The 20,025-nt window shown below is 40.8% G+C and overlaps 3 protein-coding genes and 2 pseudogenes across 3 annotated transcripts; all 5 read right to left on the reverse strand.

Moving 5' to 3' along the window:
- Positions 1–1,575: 1,575 nt before the first annotated feature.
- LOC120822665 (olfactory receptor 1F1-like) lies at positions 1,576–2,914 on the reverse strand. The gene has a single exon (XM_040182489.2). It carries the CDS (start codon positions 2,855–2,857, stop codon positions 1,862–1,864), a length of 996 nt encoding a protein of 331 aa, XP_040038423.1. The 5' UTR covers positions 2,858–2,914; the 3' UTR covers positions 1,576–1,861.
- Positions 2,915–3,444: 530 nt separating this feature from the next.
- Positions 3,445–4,973, reverse strand: LOC120823145 (olfactory receptor 52K1-like; annotated as a pseudogene).
- Positions 4,974–10,812: 5,839 nt separating this feature from the next.
- Positions 10,813–11,794, reverse strand: LOC120822885 (olfactory receptor 1500-like; annotated as a pseudogene).
- Positions 11,795–13,467: 1,673 nt separating this feature from the next.
- On the reverse strand, positions 13,468–14,484 carry LOC120822886 (olfactory receptor 1f45-like). Its single transcript, XM_040182857.2, has one exon. The coding sequence runs from the start codon at positions 14,482–14,484 to the stop codon at positions 13,468–13,470; it is 1,017 nt and encodes a 338-aa protein (XP_040038791.2).
- A 3,207-nt stretch (positions 14,485–17,691) lies between these two features.
- Positions 17,692–18,912, reverse strand: LOC120822887 (olfactory receptor 2A12-like). The gene has a single exon (XM_040182858.2). It carries the CDS (start codon positions 18,670–18,672, stop codon positions 17,692–17,694), a length of 981 nt encoding a protein of 326 aa, XP_040038792.2. The 5' UTR covers positions 18,673–18,912.
- Positions 18,913–20,025: the final 1,113 nt, after the last annotated feature.

Here is a 20,025-nt window from a genome sequence, read left to right on the forward strand (position 1 = left end):
TTTGGTTACAATAACAATTAAATTAGTCACTGTACGACCGGTACCTGGTGCTTGATTTTGGTGCCTGAACTTTATCTACACTACTCTGATGACTCCGTCCTCGCAGCCGCTAAAAGATAGCTAGTGCTGTAGCTAGCTAGTCAGTGTTTCCCCTCCATTATTAAATTCTGCAAGTTTTTTTGCAGCGCACCGCACTACTGCCCCGACGAACGCGCGCACACAGGCACGTGCGCGTACACAGGAGAGCATGCGCTCACCAGCCGACACGTACTCCACAACCGTACTAAACAACAAGTATTAAACCGAGGGTGTAGCGTTGTTGCTGCGGTTTTGTTTGTCTTTCAGCCACATTAAGCTGCAGACGCGTGACTCCATGTCCTAACGCGAATGACGCAGATTTTGATTCTTTTCGTCTTTATTTTACGTGCTTACCAGCCCTGCCCCTCCCTCCTCCTCTTATTGCTCGTGGAGTGCTGAGCACCAAACGGCTGCAGCATCGGACACACAGGTTATGACAGTGTTTGTGCAAACCACCGACGTTGTTGTGGTTATTAGTGTAAGGCTGCTTATGTTTCAACAGAAATGGTGGATGGTTCTGATGGTGGTTGTCCCTGCAGTGGTTCTGCCGTACACCTGGCTGGCGACTCACAATTATTTGAATAATTTCTGTTATAGGAATTGAATGTATTGTACATCTTTTACATTGTTCATTCTGTACACATGACATCCATTGTAGTCTGTCCATCCCGAGAGAGGGACCCTCCTCTGACGTTCTCCCTAAGGTTTCTTCCGTTTTTTCTCCATGGAAGGGTTTTCAGTTTTTTCTGTGCCAATGTGAGGGTTTCGGGACGGAGGATGTCGCATTTTTACAGACTGTAAAGCACTCTGAGGCAAAGTTGTAATTTGCGATTTTGGGCTATTTAAAATAAAATGAGTTGAATTGAATTCAATGCCAAGAAGAGAGACTCCAAAAGCAGAAGGACAGGAAAAATATCCTATTGTGTTTATTTATTTTATTACATGAAGAATTTTTGCGATTGGTGGCCTTTTGTCTTGGTTTGAGCACCTCCCACCCAAAATGTCTGTGCACGTTAACTAAAATAATAACTTCTGTCACACGGAAGATAAACGATATGCTCTCGTGCCTCGTGCCGTGTTTGTAGAAACAAACAAGGAGAGTCAATCCAACATAAATGCTTTTCAATATATGTTGCATGAATCTAAAGTTAAGTGATTAATATTCCCCAAATTCCAATGAACTAATAGATCCACTTCAAGCTCTTACAGAGGGAAAACATTAAGTATACTGTTCATAGTTAAAAAGTTCACACTATACACACAGACACCCAAGCGGATTAGGTGGGGCTGGTATTGATAAAGTTGTTTTTATTCTAACCTTTCATATTTTCAATTAAACATTATAATTGAATGTTTGGTTGGAGCTTAAAGCATTATACTTAAATTCAGTCTTACTGTTAAACACATCAGAGAACACAGATCAGAAAGCATGTTTTAATACAGTCAGTAATAGGTAGAAAATTACATTCTAGAAAGGATTGTGATGCATTTTGCAAAATAACGACAAAATTAGTTTTATTGCAGATAAATGATTTCAATGTAGACTGTTTTTTTTATTCTGTAATGCCTTTCAGAAACAAACATTAAACAGATAACATAACTACGAGCAGTAAAATAATTTAAACCACCTTTTACAGGTATCTACATTTTATTTCTTCTATTATTACATTTTATTTCTTTGTAGAGGAACGAGTGGATTTGTGTTGATTACCTCGATGATCGATCTAACAATTCATAATCATTTTTAAAAAATGTGTACGACATCAGAAATGATTTTTCACATTTACAGCGAATGAGTCATGTTAGGGGTGCATTTCTTTATCATTTTGGATTTTCTTCTGATTTTCAATAACTTTTTAACAGATTTTTTGATTTCTTGTGTCTGCAGGACATAAATGATTGGGTTCAACGTGGGAGGAAGAATAGAAGTCAAAGACAAGTTCATGATCCTGGCATTTGGATTGATTTTTTCCATCAGAGTAAATGTGATTAACACTGGAATGAAATATATTGCCACCAATGAGAGATGAGCTGTGCATGTTCTAAAAGCTTTCAGACCTTCCTGAACAGTTGCCACTTTAGCCAAAGTACAGCCAATATATAGATAACTTAACAAAATAAAAATGAATGGAAGCCAAAAAATAAGAACAGGGAACAGACAACTAATAACATAGTTAGGGAAATTGTCATTGCAGGCCAGCCTGTATATCTGACCATGGTCACAGAAATAACTGTTAATAGCCACAGACCTGCAGAAGGAAAGTCTGGTAAGAAGACCAACTGCAACAAAATTAAGAGTATTTGCAAAGACCCAGAAAAAGGCAATCAAAGACAGCATGAACCTGTGAGTCACCTTCACTTGATAGTGCAGAGGGTGGATGATGGCAATTAATCTGTCATAGGAGAGTGCAAGCAGATTAAATGACTGCATGCAAAGGAAAGTGTAGCTGAAAAAAAAGAAAGTCAAGCAATTGTTGTAGGAGATGTAGCGATGGTTAAACAGAAAGATGTCAAGAAGCTTCGGCACCAGAGTAGAGCTACCCAACAAGTCCACAAATGCTAAATTAAAAACTGCAATATATTTAGGAGTTCTCAGATTATGATCCAAGTATATTACTGCCATCACAGTTGTGTTTCCCAGCACAGAAACAATATAAACAAAACAGAGAAAGACAAAGTAATGTTTCATCCCCTCAATACCGGATAAACCACTTATTACAAAATATGCAGGACGCACAAACGTGATGTTTTCCCCGAGTGCTGAGTTGAATAAGTTCATTGTAAACGTATCAACACCTCAGTTGTATATATCGTAAAGTTACCTCTTCTGAGCTCAGCACCAGCACCTCGTTGCGTCTCTTTCTCTGGAGGCAGAGCTCTGTCAAGCTTTAAAGGATTATCCTATCTTAACTGTTCCAACAGGAGTGGCCACTCAGAGAAGCTATTTCCCCCTGTGTCTATTGTATGTGAGCAACTCATCATTAGTCATCACAACAGTTTGAATCCATCTTAACTCCAATTCACTAGAGCATACCCTTATAGTAATGATATCTTAACTAACAATGTCAATGACCATGCCCCTGCTGATGAACATAACTATGAGCAACATAGAATCTCATAATCATCACCTGAAGAGTTTGAGACGATTGTTCAGCTGCCCGGCCAACAACTTTACTGTTTTGGTTCACTGTCATCGATCTAAATTACAGTGACGTTATTATATTACAATGTGGTATTATAAATTTCTGTATCTTATTGCATTACACAATAATTGGATGTTGTTATTTAACAATTTATTATTAAGCCCAGATGGCCCTCAGATCACCAAGGGGAGGGTGGGAGAGGACCATGGGATTGGGGGGGGCCTTAATCGTGGAGCCGGTACCGGCCCCAGGGCCCAAGCCCCCGACCCCGGTACTGGCCCCACGACTCCAAGCCTCGACCCCAGTACTGGCCCACGACTCCAGGCCCCCGACACATCAATTTATAATAGCACATTATAATATGATAACGTCGCTGTAATTAAGATTGATGACAGTGAACCAAAACAGTAAAGTTGGGGCCGGTACCGGGGTCGTGGGGTTGGGTCCTGGAGCCGGTACCGGGGGCGGGGGCCTCGAGTCGTGGGGCCGGTACCGGTTTCGGAGGCTTGGATCGGGGGGCCGATACCGGGGTCGGGGGCTTGGATCAGGGGGCCGGTAGTGGGGTCGGGGGCTTGGATCGGGGGGCCGGTACCGGGGTCGGGGACTGGAGTAGTGGGCCAGTACCGGGGTCGAGGGCTTGGATCGGGGAGCCGGTTTGGGGGTGCAGCTGCTGCGGCGCAGCGCTGGAGGTTGTGCGCTGCGACCCAGCAGGTTCCGGATGTTGCTGCGGCCCAGCGCTGGACGTTGTGCGCTGCAACCGAGCGGGGTCGGGATGACGCTGCGGCCGATCGTGGAGAGTGTAGGTGGCCTGAAGCCGGACCGCAAGGTCCATCACCCGCTCCCAGTGTGATCTGCCTTCTAATTATATTTCTTTAAGTCAGTGTTTCCCTCCGTTATTAAAGTCTGAAAGTGTTTTTACAGCGCACGGCACTGCCGCCCCCGCGAATACAGGCAGGCAAAAACAGAGGCCAGAGAAAGGTTTATGATTCTGGCATTTGGATGTATTCCTGAACCTGATAGATTGCCACTAGTGAGAGATGAGCTGTGCAGGTTTTAAAGGCCTTGTATCTTTCCTGAGCTGTGGCCACTTTAGACAAAGCATAACCAATACATATATAACTTAACAGGATGAATGCCAATGGAAACATAAAAAATAGAGCTATTAAGAACTTAGCAAGGACATAGCTTGGTGTGTGGTCATTGCAGGCCAGCCTGTATATCTGGTCACAGAAAGAACTGTTAATAACCACAGACCTGCATAAGGAAAGTCTGGTAAGAAGACCAATTGCAACAAGATCAGCAATAATTGCAGACAGCATGAACCTGTGAGTCACCTTCACTTGATAGTGCAGAGGGTGCATGATGGCAATTAATCTGTCATAGGAGAGTGCAACCAGATTAAAAACCTGCATGGAAAGGAAAGTGTAGTTGAAAAAAGGAAAGTCAATCAGTCGTTGTAGGAGATGTAGCGATGGTTAAACAGAAAGATGTCAAGAAGCTTCGACATCAGAGCAGAGCTACTTAACAAGTCCACAAATGCTAAATTAAATACTGCAATATAGTTCTCAAATTATGATCTGAATATACTACTGCAATGACAACTGTATTTCCAAGCACTGAAACCGTATAAACAAAACAGAGGAAGACATAGTAATACTTGATATTAGGTATCCCAGAGAAACCTCTTATTACGAAATAAGCAGGACGCAGAAAAGTGATGTTTTTCCCGAGAGCTGAGTTGAATAGATTCATTGCAAAGGCTGTCAAGCCTTTTCTGTCCTCAGTGCAGCAGTTGATGTAGTCCTCTTAAGTCTGTCGGTTCTAAGTTATCTATGGTCTTGGCTGTTATGATGAAGCCCTGTTGAGATTTAAAGGTTTGGAAATGAGTGGCTTATAAATCCTCCTCTGACTTCATGTCAAATAAGGTCGATGTCTGATCCCACGTGTCCATCAGACCAGTGTTTTTCAACCTTTTTTGCGTCAAGGCACACTTCAGACACAGAAAAAAATCTCTTAAGCCTAGTTTATGCGTCTGCGTTTTTCACTTGCGTCGCTTTTCACACCTCCTTGCGTCCTTACGTGTGTCGGGACTTTTTTCTAGGCAAGCCTCCCGCAGCGCACCAGGCTGCAATTGGTCTGCAAACTACGTCCTTTACGGAGTCTCACATTTCCGTTTTCATAGCACAATACCGCCATTATTAAAACGAAGAATGTTTACGGGAGAACGGATCAGATTGAAGAACTTTTGTCGGAAGAAATGCGCAAATATGACCGCTTATACAAGCCGTCATTGGCGGGTTGTAGGTTGGATTCACGGAGGGAGATCGCCGCAAACCCTGGTTGAGAGGTGCACAAAGTTGTGGAGGAAAATACGGGACAAATGTGATGAAAAGCAGCAGTGGCGATGCACGGATGCAAAGTCTATGATAAATAAATAAACAAATAAATAAATAGACGTGACTCTCTAGGTCGTCTTCAACAAAAACACGTTACTCTGCCTGTTGTTCTGGCGGTGAATTGCTCTGCAACACACGCAGAACCATGAATTGAAATGAGTGCGTCGACGCAGCGACGCAGACGCAAACGCAGAAGCATGCGCCAGCCTTAAATCTCACTTTTTTTAAATTGTCGCTTCAGCAAATCTGCTTATTAATTACGCTGCGTACCGCCACCCACAGGCAGAGGGGAGTATTGAGCCTTCTTACCACCAACAGCGCGACGACACACACACACACACACACACAAACACACAAGTTGGCTCTCTTTTTTTTCACCAATGAAGTGACAGTATGTAAAAAATGATTTTTTTTTCACGGCACACCAGTGTGCGGCACACTGGTTGAAAAACACTGCATCAGACACTCGGGATCAGACCAACTCCTCTCCAGTCTTAACATTTTTTGGCATAAATTTAATTTGCTCTGATTACCAACAAAACATAAATATAAAGTTAATTATTTGCTATTACTCCTGCCTGTGCCGGTTCGCATCGATGCATCAGCGTAAAAGCTCACAATGCAATGGCCCGGATCAAAAAAGTGTGCACCGGATACCTTGTGGGATGAATCGCGGTGCATCGTTTCGAACATTTTTGCATCGGTCCAATCCGATGTATTGATATAGAACCGTGTGTAGGCGAACACCATTTAATATTTAGAAATGTGTCCAATGATTTGTGACCAATACTTTTATATTTAGATAGATGCCTCCTCTCTGTTTCTAAGCGCGCTCATCTCCACTGCTGTCAGTGGCCGATTCTCGTGAAGTCTCGCGCGAGTTGGAGGGGAGAGCGTTACCATGGCGGATGGAGAGTTTGCTTCATCCTGATCATGTGGATCAACTCATATTCCTTAAGAAAAACCTCAGAATCGGACAAATGAGTGTGATTTAATAAATTTAGTGTGTGAGGCAGTTGATCCACATGTTTAGAATGAAGCAAATTCTGTTGTGACTGCCAGGTATAATTAAAAAAAAAAGTTACATTAAGAGAACACTTACTTACACACACACACACACACACACACGTTATCTTTTGTCAGAGACCTATAAATCATTATGTACCATATTAAATTGCATAGAATTATATTATTTTGCATCGCATCTCGTTGAATCGCATCGTGTCGAATCGCACTGCATCGCAATAGGGGTGAATCGTATCGTATCGCATTAGTTGTCAGGGGATTGCGGGGAGGTAGGACGCAGAGTTCAAAACAAAAGGGACTTTAATTGTCAAAAAGGTTAAAGCAAAAGGCCAAGGGGCAAAAACTCACAGGAACCAGGGGAAAAACGGGAGACAGACACTACGAACGTCCGCGACAAAAGACAAGGACATGCGTGGCAAAAGACAACGACGCGACAAGTGACAACAGACACACAGCTTAAATACACTAGGGAGGAGTAGGTGATTGGACACAGGTGGAAACTATTAGACGATCACAGGGGATGACGGGACAAGGCAGGAAGTGAAGTTACCCGGGGACACGAGTGGCAGAAAACTACAAAATACAACAGGAAGAGAACCACACGGTGACATTAGTAGCTGCTTTTATGTATCTTTAATGTATTGGATCGTTGGCAGTGCATCGAGATGTGTCTTGCATCGTCCTCAGTGATGGAAATGCACATCCCTAATAAGGCTATGGGTTAGTTTAAAAATAAAGGAATAAAAGTTAAAGTTAAAAAGTAAAAAATGTTTAAAAATTAAAAATAAAGTGCACCAGCGAACAGATAGTGTAAGTGACCGGTGGAATGTCAGTCAGTGGGGGACCGGGCTCTGTTGATGAGCCCGACTGCCGACCGGAAGAAACTGTTCGTGTGGCGGGAGGTCTTAGTCCTGATGAACATCCTGCCAGATGGAAGGGGCACAAACAAGTTTTGTCAGAGGTGAGAGGGGTCGGCTACGATATTGCTGATGGTCCGAGAGGCTGAGACATGTTTCCCCAGCTTCACGTGCTGCTTCCTGTCAGACAGGAAGTCTGTGATCCACTTGCAGGCTGCTACGTGGCATGTCTCCAGGGAGGTGTTGAAGATGTCAGTGAACACCGGAGATAGCTGGTCAGCACAATGCTTCAGGATGTGAGGGGAGACGGAGTCCGGGCTGCCTTACGGGGGTTTTGTCTTTTATAGAGCCGGTTAACGTCTCTCTCCAGAATAGAGAGGGTCATTGTTGGTGGGGGAGGGGAAGGTGATATAGATGTAGAGGCGTGAGCACCTGATGGGGGTGGGGGACTGCAGCAGGCTGGTGGAGCTGTGGGGGGATGGGATTCGGACATTATCTATCGAATCTGCAGTAGAACACATTCAGCTCGTCTGCCAGGCGGAGGTCATTCAAGGAGTGGGTTTTTTTTGGCTTGTAGTTAGTGAGGTGTTTGAGGCCTCTCCAAACCGAAGCGGAGTCACTTGCTGAGAACTGTTGTTGGAGTTTCTCAGAGTACAGTCATCTCTCACCGCCTTGCTAAACTTGTATTTTGACTCTAGTCTGTGTCCCCACTCTTGTCCCCACTCCTGATCCTTCGGCAGACGCAGTGTTCTGAGTTCTGCTGTGAACCAGGGTGTGTCGTTGTTAAACTCACCCTGGTGCATGATGGTACACAGCTGTCCTCACAGAAGCCGATGTAGGAAGTTACAGCCTCTGTGAACTCATCCAGACTGTTAGTAGCAGTCCTGACACCATCCCAGTCTGTGCAGTCAAAGCACGCACGAAGATCCTCCAGCGCCTCACTGGTCTGGTTCTTGAATTCCCTCACCACAGGTTTGCAGAGCTTTAGTTTTTGCCTGTATGCAGGAATCAGATGGACCATGACGTGGTCAGAGTGTCCCAGTGCAGCACGAGGGACGGCGTGATAAGCCCTGCTTTACTGTGGTGTAACAGTGATCCAGCGTGTTCTCCTCTCTGGTGGGGCATTTAATAAACTGTCTGTATTTAGGAAGTTCATGGCTGAGATTTCCTTTGTTAAAGTCCCCGAGGACAATAACTAAAGAGTCCGGGTTGGTCCACTCCACACGCCGTATCTGGTCGGCAAGTGTCCGCTGTGCCTCGTGCACGTTGCCCGCCGGCGGCATGTAAACACTGACCAGGATGAATGAAGCGAACTCACAAGGGGAATAAAATGTTTTGCAGTTGATGAAGAAAGTTTCCAGATCAGGAGAACAGTGTTTTAGCATCACCGTTACGTCGTTGCACCTGCTGCTGTTGAAGAAGCAGATTCCTCCACCCTTTGTCTTGCCGTGTCGCATTCCGCTCTGAGCAGCTGGAAGCCCGCCAGCTGGAGCACGGAGTCCGTTATCGATCCGCAGAGCCACGTCTCCGTGAAGCACAAAACGGAGAATGTAGAAAAGTCTCTGTCTCTCCTCACCAGCAGCTGAATTTCGTCCAGTTTGTTGCACAGTGAGCGCACGTTGGAGAGAAAGATGCCCGGCAGCGGAGTGTGAGAACTACGCTTGCGGAGTCTCACCAACGAGCCGGCCCGTTTTCCTCTCCTACGGCGTCTCACCGCGTGACGAAAGGTGAGCGCACCTTTGACTAGAATGTCCAGTAATTCCACGGAAGCAGGAAAAGTTGGAAGTAACTCCGCTGGAGTTGTTCCTCGGATGTTCAAGAGCTCATCTCTGGTGAAAGAGCTCCGGGAATCGCAACAGGAAACATCATTAACAACAAAACCAACAAAAACCGAAGCGCACCGAAGCAACGTGGCAGCCATCGTCGGCGCCATCTTGATCATGATATCACAATCCTCCGCAAAAAAAATGGTTGTCATTTTATGATAACTTTCTTCAACATTTAACTGCTTCTCAGCTGACCTGCTCTGCTTTCTACCTTTAAAACACGCCTTAAGACCCACTTGTTTACCTTGGCCTTTGGCTGAGTTAAGTCACCTGTATTGGATCTTTTATTTGTTTGCCTTTTACTGTTTTGCTTGTTTGTTGTTTTACTTTTGCTCATATTGTTTATTGCTCCTGATTATTGTTATCCTGTAAAGCACTTTGGCTGGCCATTGGCCTCTAAAACTGCTATAAAAATAAAATTGACATTGACAAATGTAAAGATAAAGTAAAAAATTTGAAAGGCTCATGTCGTCTCCCTTCCTGCATTACCACTCTCAGCCTAAAGTGTTACTAATGCTCCAGCAGAGGCCTTTTTACCATACAGCTGTCTGCTAGTTAGCAAGTTAGCTTGTTAATTGTGCCATTGATACCATAATAGTAGAAAATAAAGTAAATCACTCATCTGCTTCTAACAATGTGATCCCACACTATGACGAAAGGATGAGAATGAACATTACGTTTTTTAATATGACTGATTTGCTCTGCCTTTTTAGAGATGGAGTATTTTTTTTGTGATCAAAAGTTTTTATTGATTTTCAGATATACAATAAAAATCAATATACATACCCCTACATAGAAATGCACATATACATGCATAAATATAGACACAACACACCCTCATATACTCACATGCATACACCGACATACACTCATACCCAGTTGAACATGTAGACAAAACAGAATTAAAAATACCGAATAATAAACAAAATAAAAAACGGAAGAAAATAATAATATCCAAAAATTAAAAACAAAAAAATAGCAGCCAAAATGAGAAAAAAATAATGATAGTAATAATAAAGAAAAATAAATAGTTCCATAAATTTTTCACACCTACTACTCCTTTAAGAGGCTGTAATGTGGGCCATCAGATTTTCCCACATGTGCTTTTCTGGTTGAGGTATTCTTTACCCTGGCTAACCAGATGCTGTGATTTATTATTATGAGATATCCATTGTCCATAAAACTTTATACATTTTTTTTATTTACAGTGAACATGTGCAGGGTCACAAACAAAAGCACACCACCACAAATACATTTTTGTAGGATGAGTGGCTGCAGATAGGTCATAAGGTTTTCATATGTTTAATTGACATACAGAACAAAAAGAGAACACACTCTAAAAAAAGTAGCCATGGACAGTTTGTTATTTGTGTCAATTAGAACAAAGTTAAATTTATGTTTAAATATTCAAAAATATATCCTAAATAATACTCAATGTAAGAATATTGCCATGTTCAACACATAGGCCAAATATAAACAATGTTTGTCATTTAATGATAATTTTCTTCACCTTCCCTTTGGATTCCTTTCTGACTTAATATTTTTTTCACGGATGCTTTGATTTCTTGTGTCTGCAGAACATAAATGATTGGGTTTAGCATGGGAGGAAAAACAGAGGTTAAAGAAAGGTTTATGATCCTGGCATTTGGATGTATTCCTGAACTCATAGTAAATGTGATCAATATTGGCATGAAATAGATTGCCACTAGTGAGAGATGAGCTGTGCAGGTTTTAAAGGCCTTGTATCTTTCCTGAGCTGTGGCCACTTTAGACAAGGCATAACCAATACATACATAACTTAACATGATGAATGCCAGTGGACACAAAAGAATTAGAGCTATTAAGAACTCAGCAAGGAGATAGCTGGGTGAGTTGTCATTGCAGGCCAGCCTGTATATCTGGCCATGGTCACAGAAATAACTGTTAATAACCACAGACCTGCAGAAGGAAAGTCTGGTAAGAAGACCAACAGCAACGAGATTAACAGTAATTACAAACAGCCACAAAGAGGCAATAAAACACAGCATGAACCTATGAGTGACCTTCACTTGATAGTGCAGAGGGTGCATGATGGCAATTAATCTGTCATAGGAGAGTGCAACCAGATTAAGAACCTGCATGGAAAGGAAGGTGTAGCTGAAAAAAAAGAAAGTCAAGCAGTCATTGTAGGAGATGTAACGATGGTTAAACAAAAAGATGTCAAGTAGCTTCGGCATCAGAGCAGAGCTACCCAACAAGTCCACAAATGCTAAGTTAAAAACTGCAATATATTTAGGAGTTCTCAGATTATGATCCAAGTATATTACTGCCATCACAACTGTATTTCCAAGCACTGAAACAATATAAACAAAACAGAGGAAGACATAGTAATACTTGATATTAGGTATGCCAGAGAAACCGCTTATTATGAAATAAGCAGGACGCACAAAAGTGATGTTTTTCCCGAGAGCAGAGTTGAATAGATTCATCGTAAAAGCTGTCAATCCTTTTCTGTCCTCAGTGAAGCAGTTGCTGTAGTTCTCTTGAGTGTGTTGGTTCTAAGTCATCTACGGTCCTGCTTGTGGTGATGAAGCCCTGTTGAGCTTCAAATGTTTTGAAATGAGTGTCTTATAAAACCTCCTCCGACTTCATGTCAAATAAGGTCAATGTCTGATCCCACGTGTTCATCGGACACTCGGGATCAGACCAACTCCTTTTTAGTCTTGATAACTTTTTGCACTCATGCAAACTTCTTCTCAGCTGAACTGCTCTGATTACCAACAAAATGTAAAGATAAAGTGAATTATTTGAAAGGTTCATGTCGTCTCCCTTCTTGCATTTCAAGTCTCGGCCTGAAGTTTTTGCTCTGCGCCTTTTTTTTACTTCTACAGCAGTGTCGTAGTCAGCAAGTTAGCTTGTTAACTGTGTCATGCTTTAGTGGTTATAGAAAATAAGCCAAATAAAGTCGTCATTAATCTAGTTCTTACAAGGTAATCCTATGCTGTGACAAGAGCGTGAGGATTAAACACATATTGTTCATTATGATTCATTTACTCTAGCTTTTTAGAGCTGCAGTATTAATATTCCACTCATAATTCTAGTTCATACATTAAAATGTTAATTTGTGTGTCAGCTCTGTGACTCATCTGATCTAGTAAGAGGAAGTCAGCTTGCTACAAAAGGTTACATTGGTTACAATACACATAAAGAACGGATGACACTAACAACCCTGATATGTTTATTTAAATAGTAATGTTGACATGAAAGCTGCAAGGAAAGTATTTCATAAAAATCTGGTTACATCAATAATAATGTGCATACTTGCTGCAATGACAAAATAGAAAGACAAAGAGTTTTACAATTGGATTTAGTAGTCATTATTGGATTGCATACCTTAATGACAACTTCTCTTTGTCTTAATAAAAATTTCAAAAATTTGTGAAAATGTCCATTGTTCATCTTTGAATATTTTGAAATATAGGTATTTGGCTTCGAACAATCTGCCAATTCTGTAGGTACCTCAAAACATAGTTGTTTAATAAAAGTTGGTACGTCCTTGAATGGTTGGAGAAGTTTAATGGGAAGGAGAGTTGAGATAAAACAAACTTTACAGTGGTTCAAAAAAAAGAAGCAGAAAACAACCAAGATGCTGTGATTTATGAAAATGAAACATATTTTCAATGAAATTAAAATCAATGAAAAATCTGCTTTTATGAATGTGTTGAACGGTAAAATGAAAACTTTTCTTTGTGTCCATGGTCTCATTATCTTACTGTCTGATGTTATGCACTAACCGCCAAGTCAAATTCTTTGTATGTCTAACATATTTTGGCAAAAATTTTCCTGATTCCTGAACAAATTATTTTAATTTACAGTGATATGCAGGGTGAAAAACAGAAAAGCACAACAGTACGAATAAGAAAGAAATATGTAGTTTTTGAGGATGAGTGCCTTGAGATGGGTAATCAGATTGTGATAATAAACTAAGTAGAAATGTTAAAGGGTCCACAGACAGTTTAACTGACATAAAGAATTAAAACACACGTATATTGTATGTGCCGTGGAAAAGTTTGTATTAGTGTCACTTGAAACAAGCTTACATTTATTTTTAATTACTAAAATTAGGTCCTAAATATTATTTTATTATATAAAATTGTAATCCTCAACACAAAGCCCAAAGTATAAAAAAAGGGTGGCATTTGATGATAACTTTCCTCACCTTCACTTTGGATTCAATTCTGACTTTTAACATTTTTTTCACTGATACTTTGATTTCTTTTGTCTGCAGAACATAAATGATTGGGTTTAGCATGGGGGGAAAAACAGAGGTCAGAGAAAGGTTTATGATCCTGCCATTTGTATGTATTCCTGAACCTGCAGTAAATGTGATTAATATGGGGATGAAATAGATTGCCACTAGGGAGAGATGAGCTGTGCAAGTTTTAAAGGCCTTGTATCTTTCCTGAGCTGTGGCCACTTTAGACAAAGCATAACCAATACATACATAACTTAACACGATGAATACAAGTGGAAACCAGAGAACTAAAACTGTTAAGAACCTAGCCAGGACAAGGCTGGGTGTGTTGTCATTGCAGGCCAGCCTGTACATCTGGCCATGGTCACAGAAATAACTGTTAATAACCACAGACCTGCAGAAGGAAAGTCTGGTAAGAAGACCAACTAAAACGAGAATTGAAATTATAGCAAACAGCCAGAAAGAGGCAATCAAAGACAGCATGAACCTGTGGGTCACCTTCACTTGATAGTGCAGAGGGTGCATGATAGCAATTAATCTGTCATAGGAGAGTGCAACCAGATTAAAAACCTGCATGGAAAGGCAGGTGTAGCAGAAAAAAAGGAAAGTCAAGCAGTCGTTGTAGGAGATGTAGCGATGGTTAAACAGAAAGATGTCAAGTAGCTTCGGCACCAGAGCAGAGCTACCCAACAAGTCCACAAATGCTAAATTAAAAACTGCAATATATTTAGGAGTTCTCAGATTATGATCCAAGTATATTACTGCCATCACAACTGTATTTCCAAGCACTGAAACAATATAAACAAAACAGAGGAAGACATAGTAATAGTCGATATTAGGTATGCCAGAGAAACCGCTTATTATGAAATAAGCAGGACGCACAAAAGTGATGTTTTTCCCGAGAGCAGAGTTGAATAAATTCATTGTAAAAGCTGTCAAGCCTTTTCTGTCCTCAGTGCAGCAGTTGATGTAGTCCTCTTGGGTGTGTCGGTTCTAAGCCATCTACGGTCCTGCTTGTGGTGATGAAGCCCTGTTGAGCTTTATATGTTTCGAAATGAGTGTCTTATAAATCATCCTCTGACTTCATGTCCAATAAGGTCGATGTCTGATCCCACGTGTTCATCGGACACTCGGGATCAGACTAACTACTTGTCAATCTTAAAAACCGTTTGTACTGATGCAAACATTTAACTTGCTTCTCAGCTAACCTGCTCTGATCAACAACAAAAAGGAAAGATAAAGTTAATTATTTGAAAGGCTCATGTCGTCTCCCTTCCTCCATTTCAACTCTCAGCCTGAAGTGTTACTTATGCGCCTTTTTACTATACAGCAGTAGAATAGTTGGCAAGTTAGCTTGTTGATTATGCCATGCTTTAATAGTATAGTGGTAACAGATAATAAGCCAAATAAAGTCACTAATCTGGCTCTACGCTGTGACAAGAAAGTCAGAATAAAACATTAAGTTGTTTAATATTACTCATTTACTCTGGCTTTCTATAAGTAGAGCGTTAATATTCCAGGGTCCTCACTACAACTAGTCGTAGAGGAATTGTGTTATTAATATTATTTCATATTATATTTTGTTCTCTTTTAGGGGTCTTTGTTATTACGTTTTTTTAATTTTATATATTTCGGGTCTCGTATTTGGGTATAAAAAATGTCTCTTTGGCTTTCCCCAGAAATTTGGCACACATGTGCTCTTGATTATGTTCTACAAAAAAGTAAATTGTGGCATTTAAATTAGATTTTCCACCCTTTTGAATCTTGTGAAAAACAGATTTTGGCCCACTCCTCCAAATTATGAGTCTGATTCTTACAAAATTTTCTCTGGATCAATGAATATTGGTTCAATGTCATCAGAAATCATAATAATGTTGTTGATATCTCATTGTAGACCAATTAACGTCTATGGGGTGTGGCTTAATATGTCAAGACACATAACTTCACTTGGCCAGCTCTCACCAAATTTGTAGCACATGTCAATATCCCATCCCTAAACACATTTTTTTACCAAATTTAAACACTGGGGTGTGCTGCAGTTAATTTCTCAATATCAGCATTTTTAGCCTAATTCTAACCCATTTTCATCGTTTTATGGAGTCGTAAAGAACAAACTCCTACCAGAGATGAATCCAGAGATTAATCAAACATTTGATAAAGATTGAAAAAATACTGAACTATGTGAGCGTGGTGCGTCGACAAAATACCACAATTCAGTATGACAATTGAATTGGTTTAAAGTCGTTCATGCGTTAGTTAATCTGCTCCATCTGCTTCCACTTTAGTACGACAAAAGATCTGTGCTCTTTCACACTGAGGCACATGATATCCTGGGTCAACCTGATAATCAAGATGTTTGTGAGTCGATGTTTATAATCTTGTGGTGCCAAAGATGATTGTCTACATCCGAGGTCGACGACCAGCACTTAGCCCCTCCCCAGTTTTAGCATGTTTATCTTCCAACTATATATTCCTTCTCCGAAGATGAAAACCTTTAGCCTTGATGCATGATTTGCATGTGTGTCAACTTTCAAACAATAAATATTCTGTTTTGATGATTTTACACCGGTGTCGTTACATGTTTTTTGTTATCTGCCCCATCACAGCACAATCAGATCTTTCTCAAAAGTTGTCAGAAAAGACGGAAGACCTTGATAATGTTTAAGATAAAATTTGCAAATCGTCATTCCCGGCATCGCTCCACGCGGTTAATCATTTCTGACTCCCGGAGTAGCAAGGACAGTCACTGCTCAGCAGCTTTGATTCTAGTTGTTACTGTGTCACAACCGGGGTCTTAGGTAATGACAACTATGGCGCAGACACCACTGTTAATGAGAGTTTATTTTCACTTACAGAATGAAATAGTTAGCGTTGTGGAGTGTGGAAATTAGTAATATCAGTCACGTCAACATGCATGCTTGTGTAAGAAAGTGTAACTGTCAGCAAAGCCAAACTCAAACTCAAACTCAAACTCAAAGTCTAAGCCAAAACCAAAATAACAACCAGCAGTAGCCGGGTATCATGCCGGAGAGAAACCCCACCGAGCAACGCTGGATCGGTGCTTTTATGCCCCTCAATGGTCTTGGACCTGGTGCTCCGCATCAGCCAATCTGCTCCCTAGGAACAAAGGGACAAAAGCATACTGGCCGTGATTAGAGACAAGAGATGTCACAACTGCAAAACCGCCACTCGTGTGTCATCTGTGTGTGACTTTCTTTAAGCTGATTTAGTCCAAATAAGTCAACTGGGTACAAAAGGTCTGTTTGGCAAGAGTACAAATAAAAAAGGACGACAATCTAACCATCCTGATATATGTATTTAACTGAAAATGTTTGTTCTATTCCAATGTTTCTTCTATTAATATAACACAAGAAGCTATGAAAACCGCAAGAAAAGTATTTCATAACAATGAGGTTGCTTCATAACAGCCATCGAGGCATAGAAAATAATTTATAATACAAGCTGCAATTAAATAACAAAAAGAAAGAGTCTTACAATTGACTGAAAATGTAGGTTTTCACCTTAAAAAAATCTGCCATTTGTGTAAGTGCTTCACAACAAAGTTCTTTGATAATAGTTAGCACGTCCCTAAATGGTTGGAGAGGTTTAATGTGAAGCAAGGTTTAGATAAAACAAAATGTACTGTAGATCAGAAAAGAGAAGCTGACAAGAAAACCAGATGCTGTGATTTGTAACTATGAGATCCATTGTCCATAAAATGAAAACAAATGAACAATCTGCTTTTTGAATGTGTTGAAAGACGAAGCTACAGTATATACATGTTTTAATGTACAGTAAACATGTGCAGGTTTACAAACACAAAAGCCCCCCAGTACAAATAAAACATGTGAGTTTAGTCTTTTAGGACGAGCGCCTTAAGATGGGTAGACAGGTTTTTATAGTAAACAAAGTAGAAAAATGAAAGTGTTAATAGAGAATTAGTTTAACTGACACAGAGAACTAAACAGACCACATATATATTTTAAATAGTAAATCAATGAAACCCTTAAATCACAACAAAGTAGCAATGCAAAGGTTGTTATTGGTGTGACTTAGAAAATCATCCTAAATATTATATTCATGTATGAAATCACAATCCTCAACAAAAACCCATAATATAAACAACAGTTGTCATCTAATAACTTTCTTCACTTTCATTTTGGTTTCAATTCTGACTTTTAATAGTTTTTTCACTGATACTTTGATTTCTTGTGTCTGCAGAACATAAATGATTGGGTTTAGCATAGAAGGAAAAACAGAGGTCAGAGAGAGGTTTATGATTCTGGGATTTGGATGTATTTGTGAACCTGCAGTAAATGTTATTAATAATGGGATGAAATAGATTGCCACTAGTGAGAGATGACCTGTGCAGGTTTTAAAGGCCTTGTATCTTTCCTGAGCTGTGGCCACTTTAGACAAAGCATAACCAATACATATATAACTTAACACAATGAATTCTAGTGGACACGTAAAAATTAGAGCTATTATCAACACAGCAAGGACATGGCTGGGTGTGAAGTCATTGCAGGCCATTCTGAACATCTGGCCATGGTCACAGAAATAACTGTCGATAACCACAGACCCGCAGAAGGAAAGTCTGGTAAGAAGACCAACTAAAACAAGATCAACAGTAACTGCAAAGACCCAGAAAGATGCAATCAAACACAGCATGAACCTGTGAGTCACCTTCACTTGATAGCGCAGAGGGTGCATGATGGCAATTAATCTGTCATAGGAGAGTGCAACCAGATTAAAAACCTGCATTGAAAGGAAAGTGTAGCTGAAAAAGACAAAAGTCAAGCAGTCGTTGTAGGAGATGTAGCGATGGTTAAAAAGAAAGATGTCGAGAAGCTTCGGCACCAGAGCAGAGCTACCCAACAAGTCCACAAATGCTAAATTAAAAACTGCAATATATTTAGGAGTTCTCAGATTATGATCCAAGTATATTACTGCCATCACAACTGTATTTCCAAGCACTGAAACAATATAAACAAAACAGAGGAAGACATAGTAATACTTGATATTAGGTAAGCCAGAGAAACCGCTTATTATGAAATAAGCAGGACGCACAAAAGTGATGTTTTTCCCGAGAGCAGAGTTGAATAAATTCATTGTAAAAGCTGTCAAGCCTTTTCTGTCCTCAGTGCAGCAGTTGTTGTAGTCCTCTTGGGTGTGTCGGTTCTAAGTCATCTACGGTCCTGCTTGTGGTGATGAAGCCCTGTTGAGCTTTAAATGATTGGAAATGAGTGGCTTATAAATCCTCCTCTGACTTCATGTCAAATAAGGTCAATGTCTGATCCCACGTGTCCATCAGACACTTGGGATCAGACCAACTCTTTTTCAGTCTTAAAAACTTTTTGCACTCATGCAAACATTTATCTTGCTTATCAGCTGACCTGCTCTGATTACCAAGAAAATATTTAGATAAAAGGCTCATGTTGTCTCCTTTCCTGCATTACCACTCTCAGCCTAAAGTGTTACTGATGCTCCAGCAGAGGCCTTTTTACTATAAAGCAGTCTGTTACTAGCATGTTACCTTTTTACTTGTGCCATGTTTTGTTACTTTAGTAGTTGTGATGTTCATGATGTAACCACCTCACCTGCGGATATAGACGCCCAAGACACGTGAGCAGGACAGTAACGGTCTAAGCAAGAGCCAGAGAATAAACGCCCGTGGATATGAATCAAACTGTGTTAGGTCTAGTGTTTAAACCCATATAACGCAAACACTACATTGCCGACGAGGAGTAACTGGAAAGTCACTCGAAGAATCGACCCGGACAGCGTGTTTTTCTTTCTTATTTTCGGGAGTGGAAAAAGAAGAGGGAGGAGAAAAACGGACACGAGGGTGAGAAGCTAGCTAAGCTAACGCGGACAAACGTGAATGGCACTCGGCGCGCCGCAGCAAGCATGGCAGGAAACACCGCTACGCTCCCACATTTCGACACGGAAACTGATCCTGGCTCTGTTGGACCTCGCTGGAATAAATGGGTGCAAAGGTTTGAAAATTACACCACTGCAATGAACATTACTGGAGATGCTAGGCTCAAAGCATTTTTGCTACATATAGCAGGAGAACGAGTGCATGATATCTACGAAACATTATCACCAGAAGATGACAAGTATGCAGAGACGAAGCAGAAGTTATTTGGATATTTTTCTCCTAAGAAAAACGTACAGTATCGAGTATACATCTTCAGAGAAACGGTACAGGAACTAGGAGAAAATATGGAGAGTAATCATACGAGGCATACAAGGATGTTAGCTAGGAACTGTGAGTTTTGCATATGTCGACGCAGAGATTAAAACGCAAATCATACAAAGCTGCGCATCATCCAGGCTGCACAGGAAAGCGCGAAGGGAACCTGGACTTGGCTTAGAAGAGCTTCTTGATCATGGAAGAACACTTGAGCTGTCTGAAATGCGAGCGACCGGCATAGAAAGAGGCACAACAGCTGCAGTCAA

Source organism: Gasterosteus aculeatus, chromosome 7 (assembly GCF_964276395.1).
Source record: "Gasterosteus aculeatus chromosome 7, fGasAcu3.hap1.1, whole genome shotgun sequence".
NCBI lineage: Eukaryota > Metazoa > Chordata > Actinopteri > Perciformes > Gasterosteidae > Gasterosteus > Gasterosteus aculeatus.

Coding starts and splice junctions, on each gene's coding strand:
- LOC120822665 (XM_040182489.2), bottom strand. CDS start 2,857: ATGAACTTATTCAACTCAGCACTCGGGGAAAACATCACGTTTGTGCGT.
- LOC120822887 (XM_040182858.2), bottom strand. CDS start 18,672: ATGAATTTATTCAACTCTGCTCTCGGGAAAAACATCACTTTTGTGCGT.
- LOC120822886 (XM_040182857.2), bottom strand. CDS start 14,484: ATGAATTTATTCAACTCTGCTCTCGGGAAAAACATCACTTTTGTGCGT.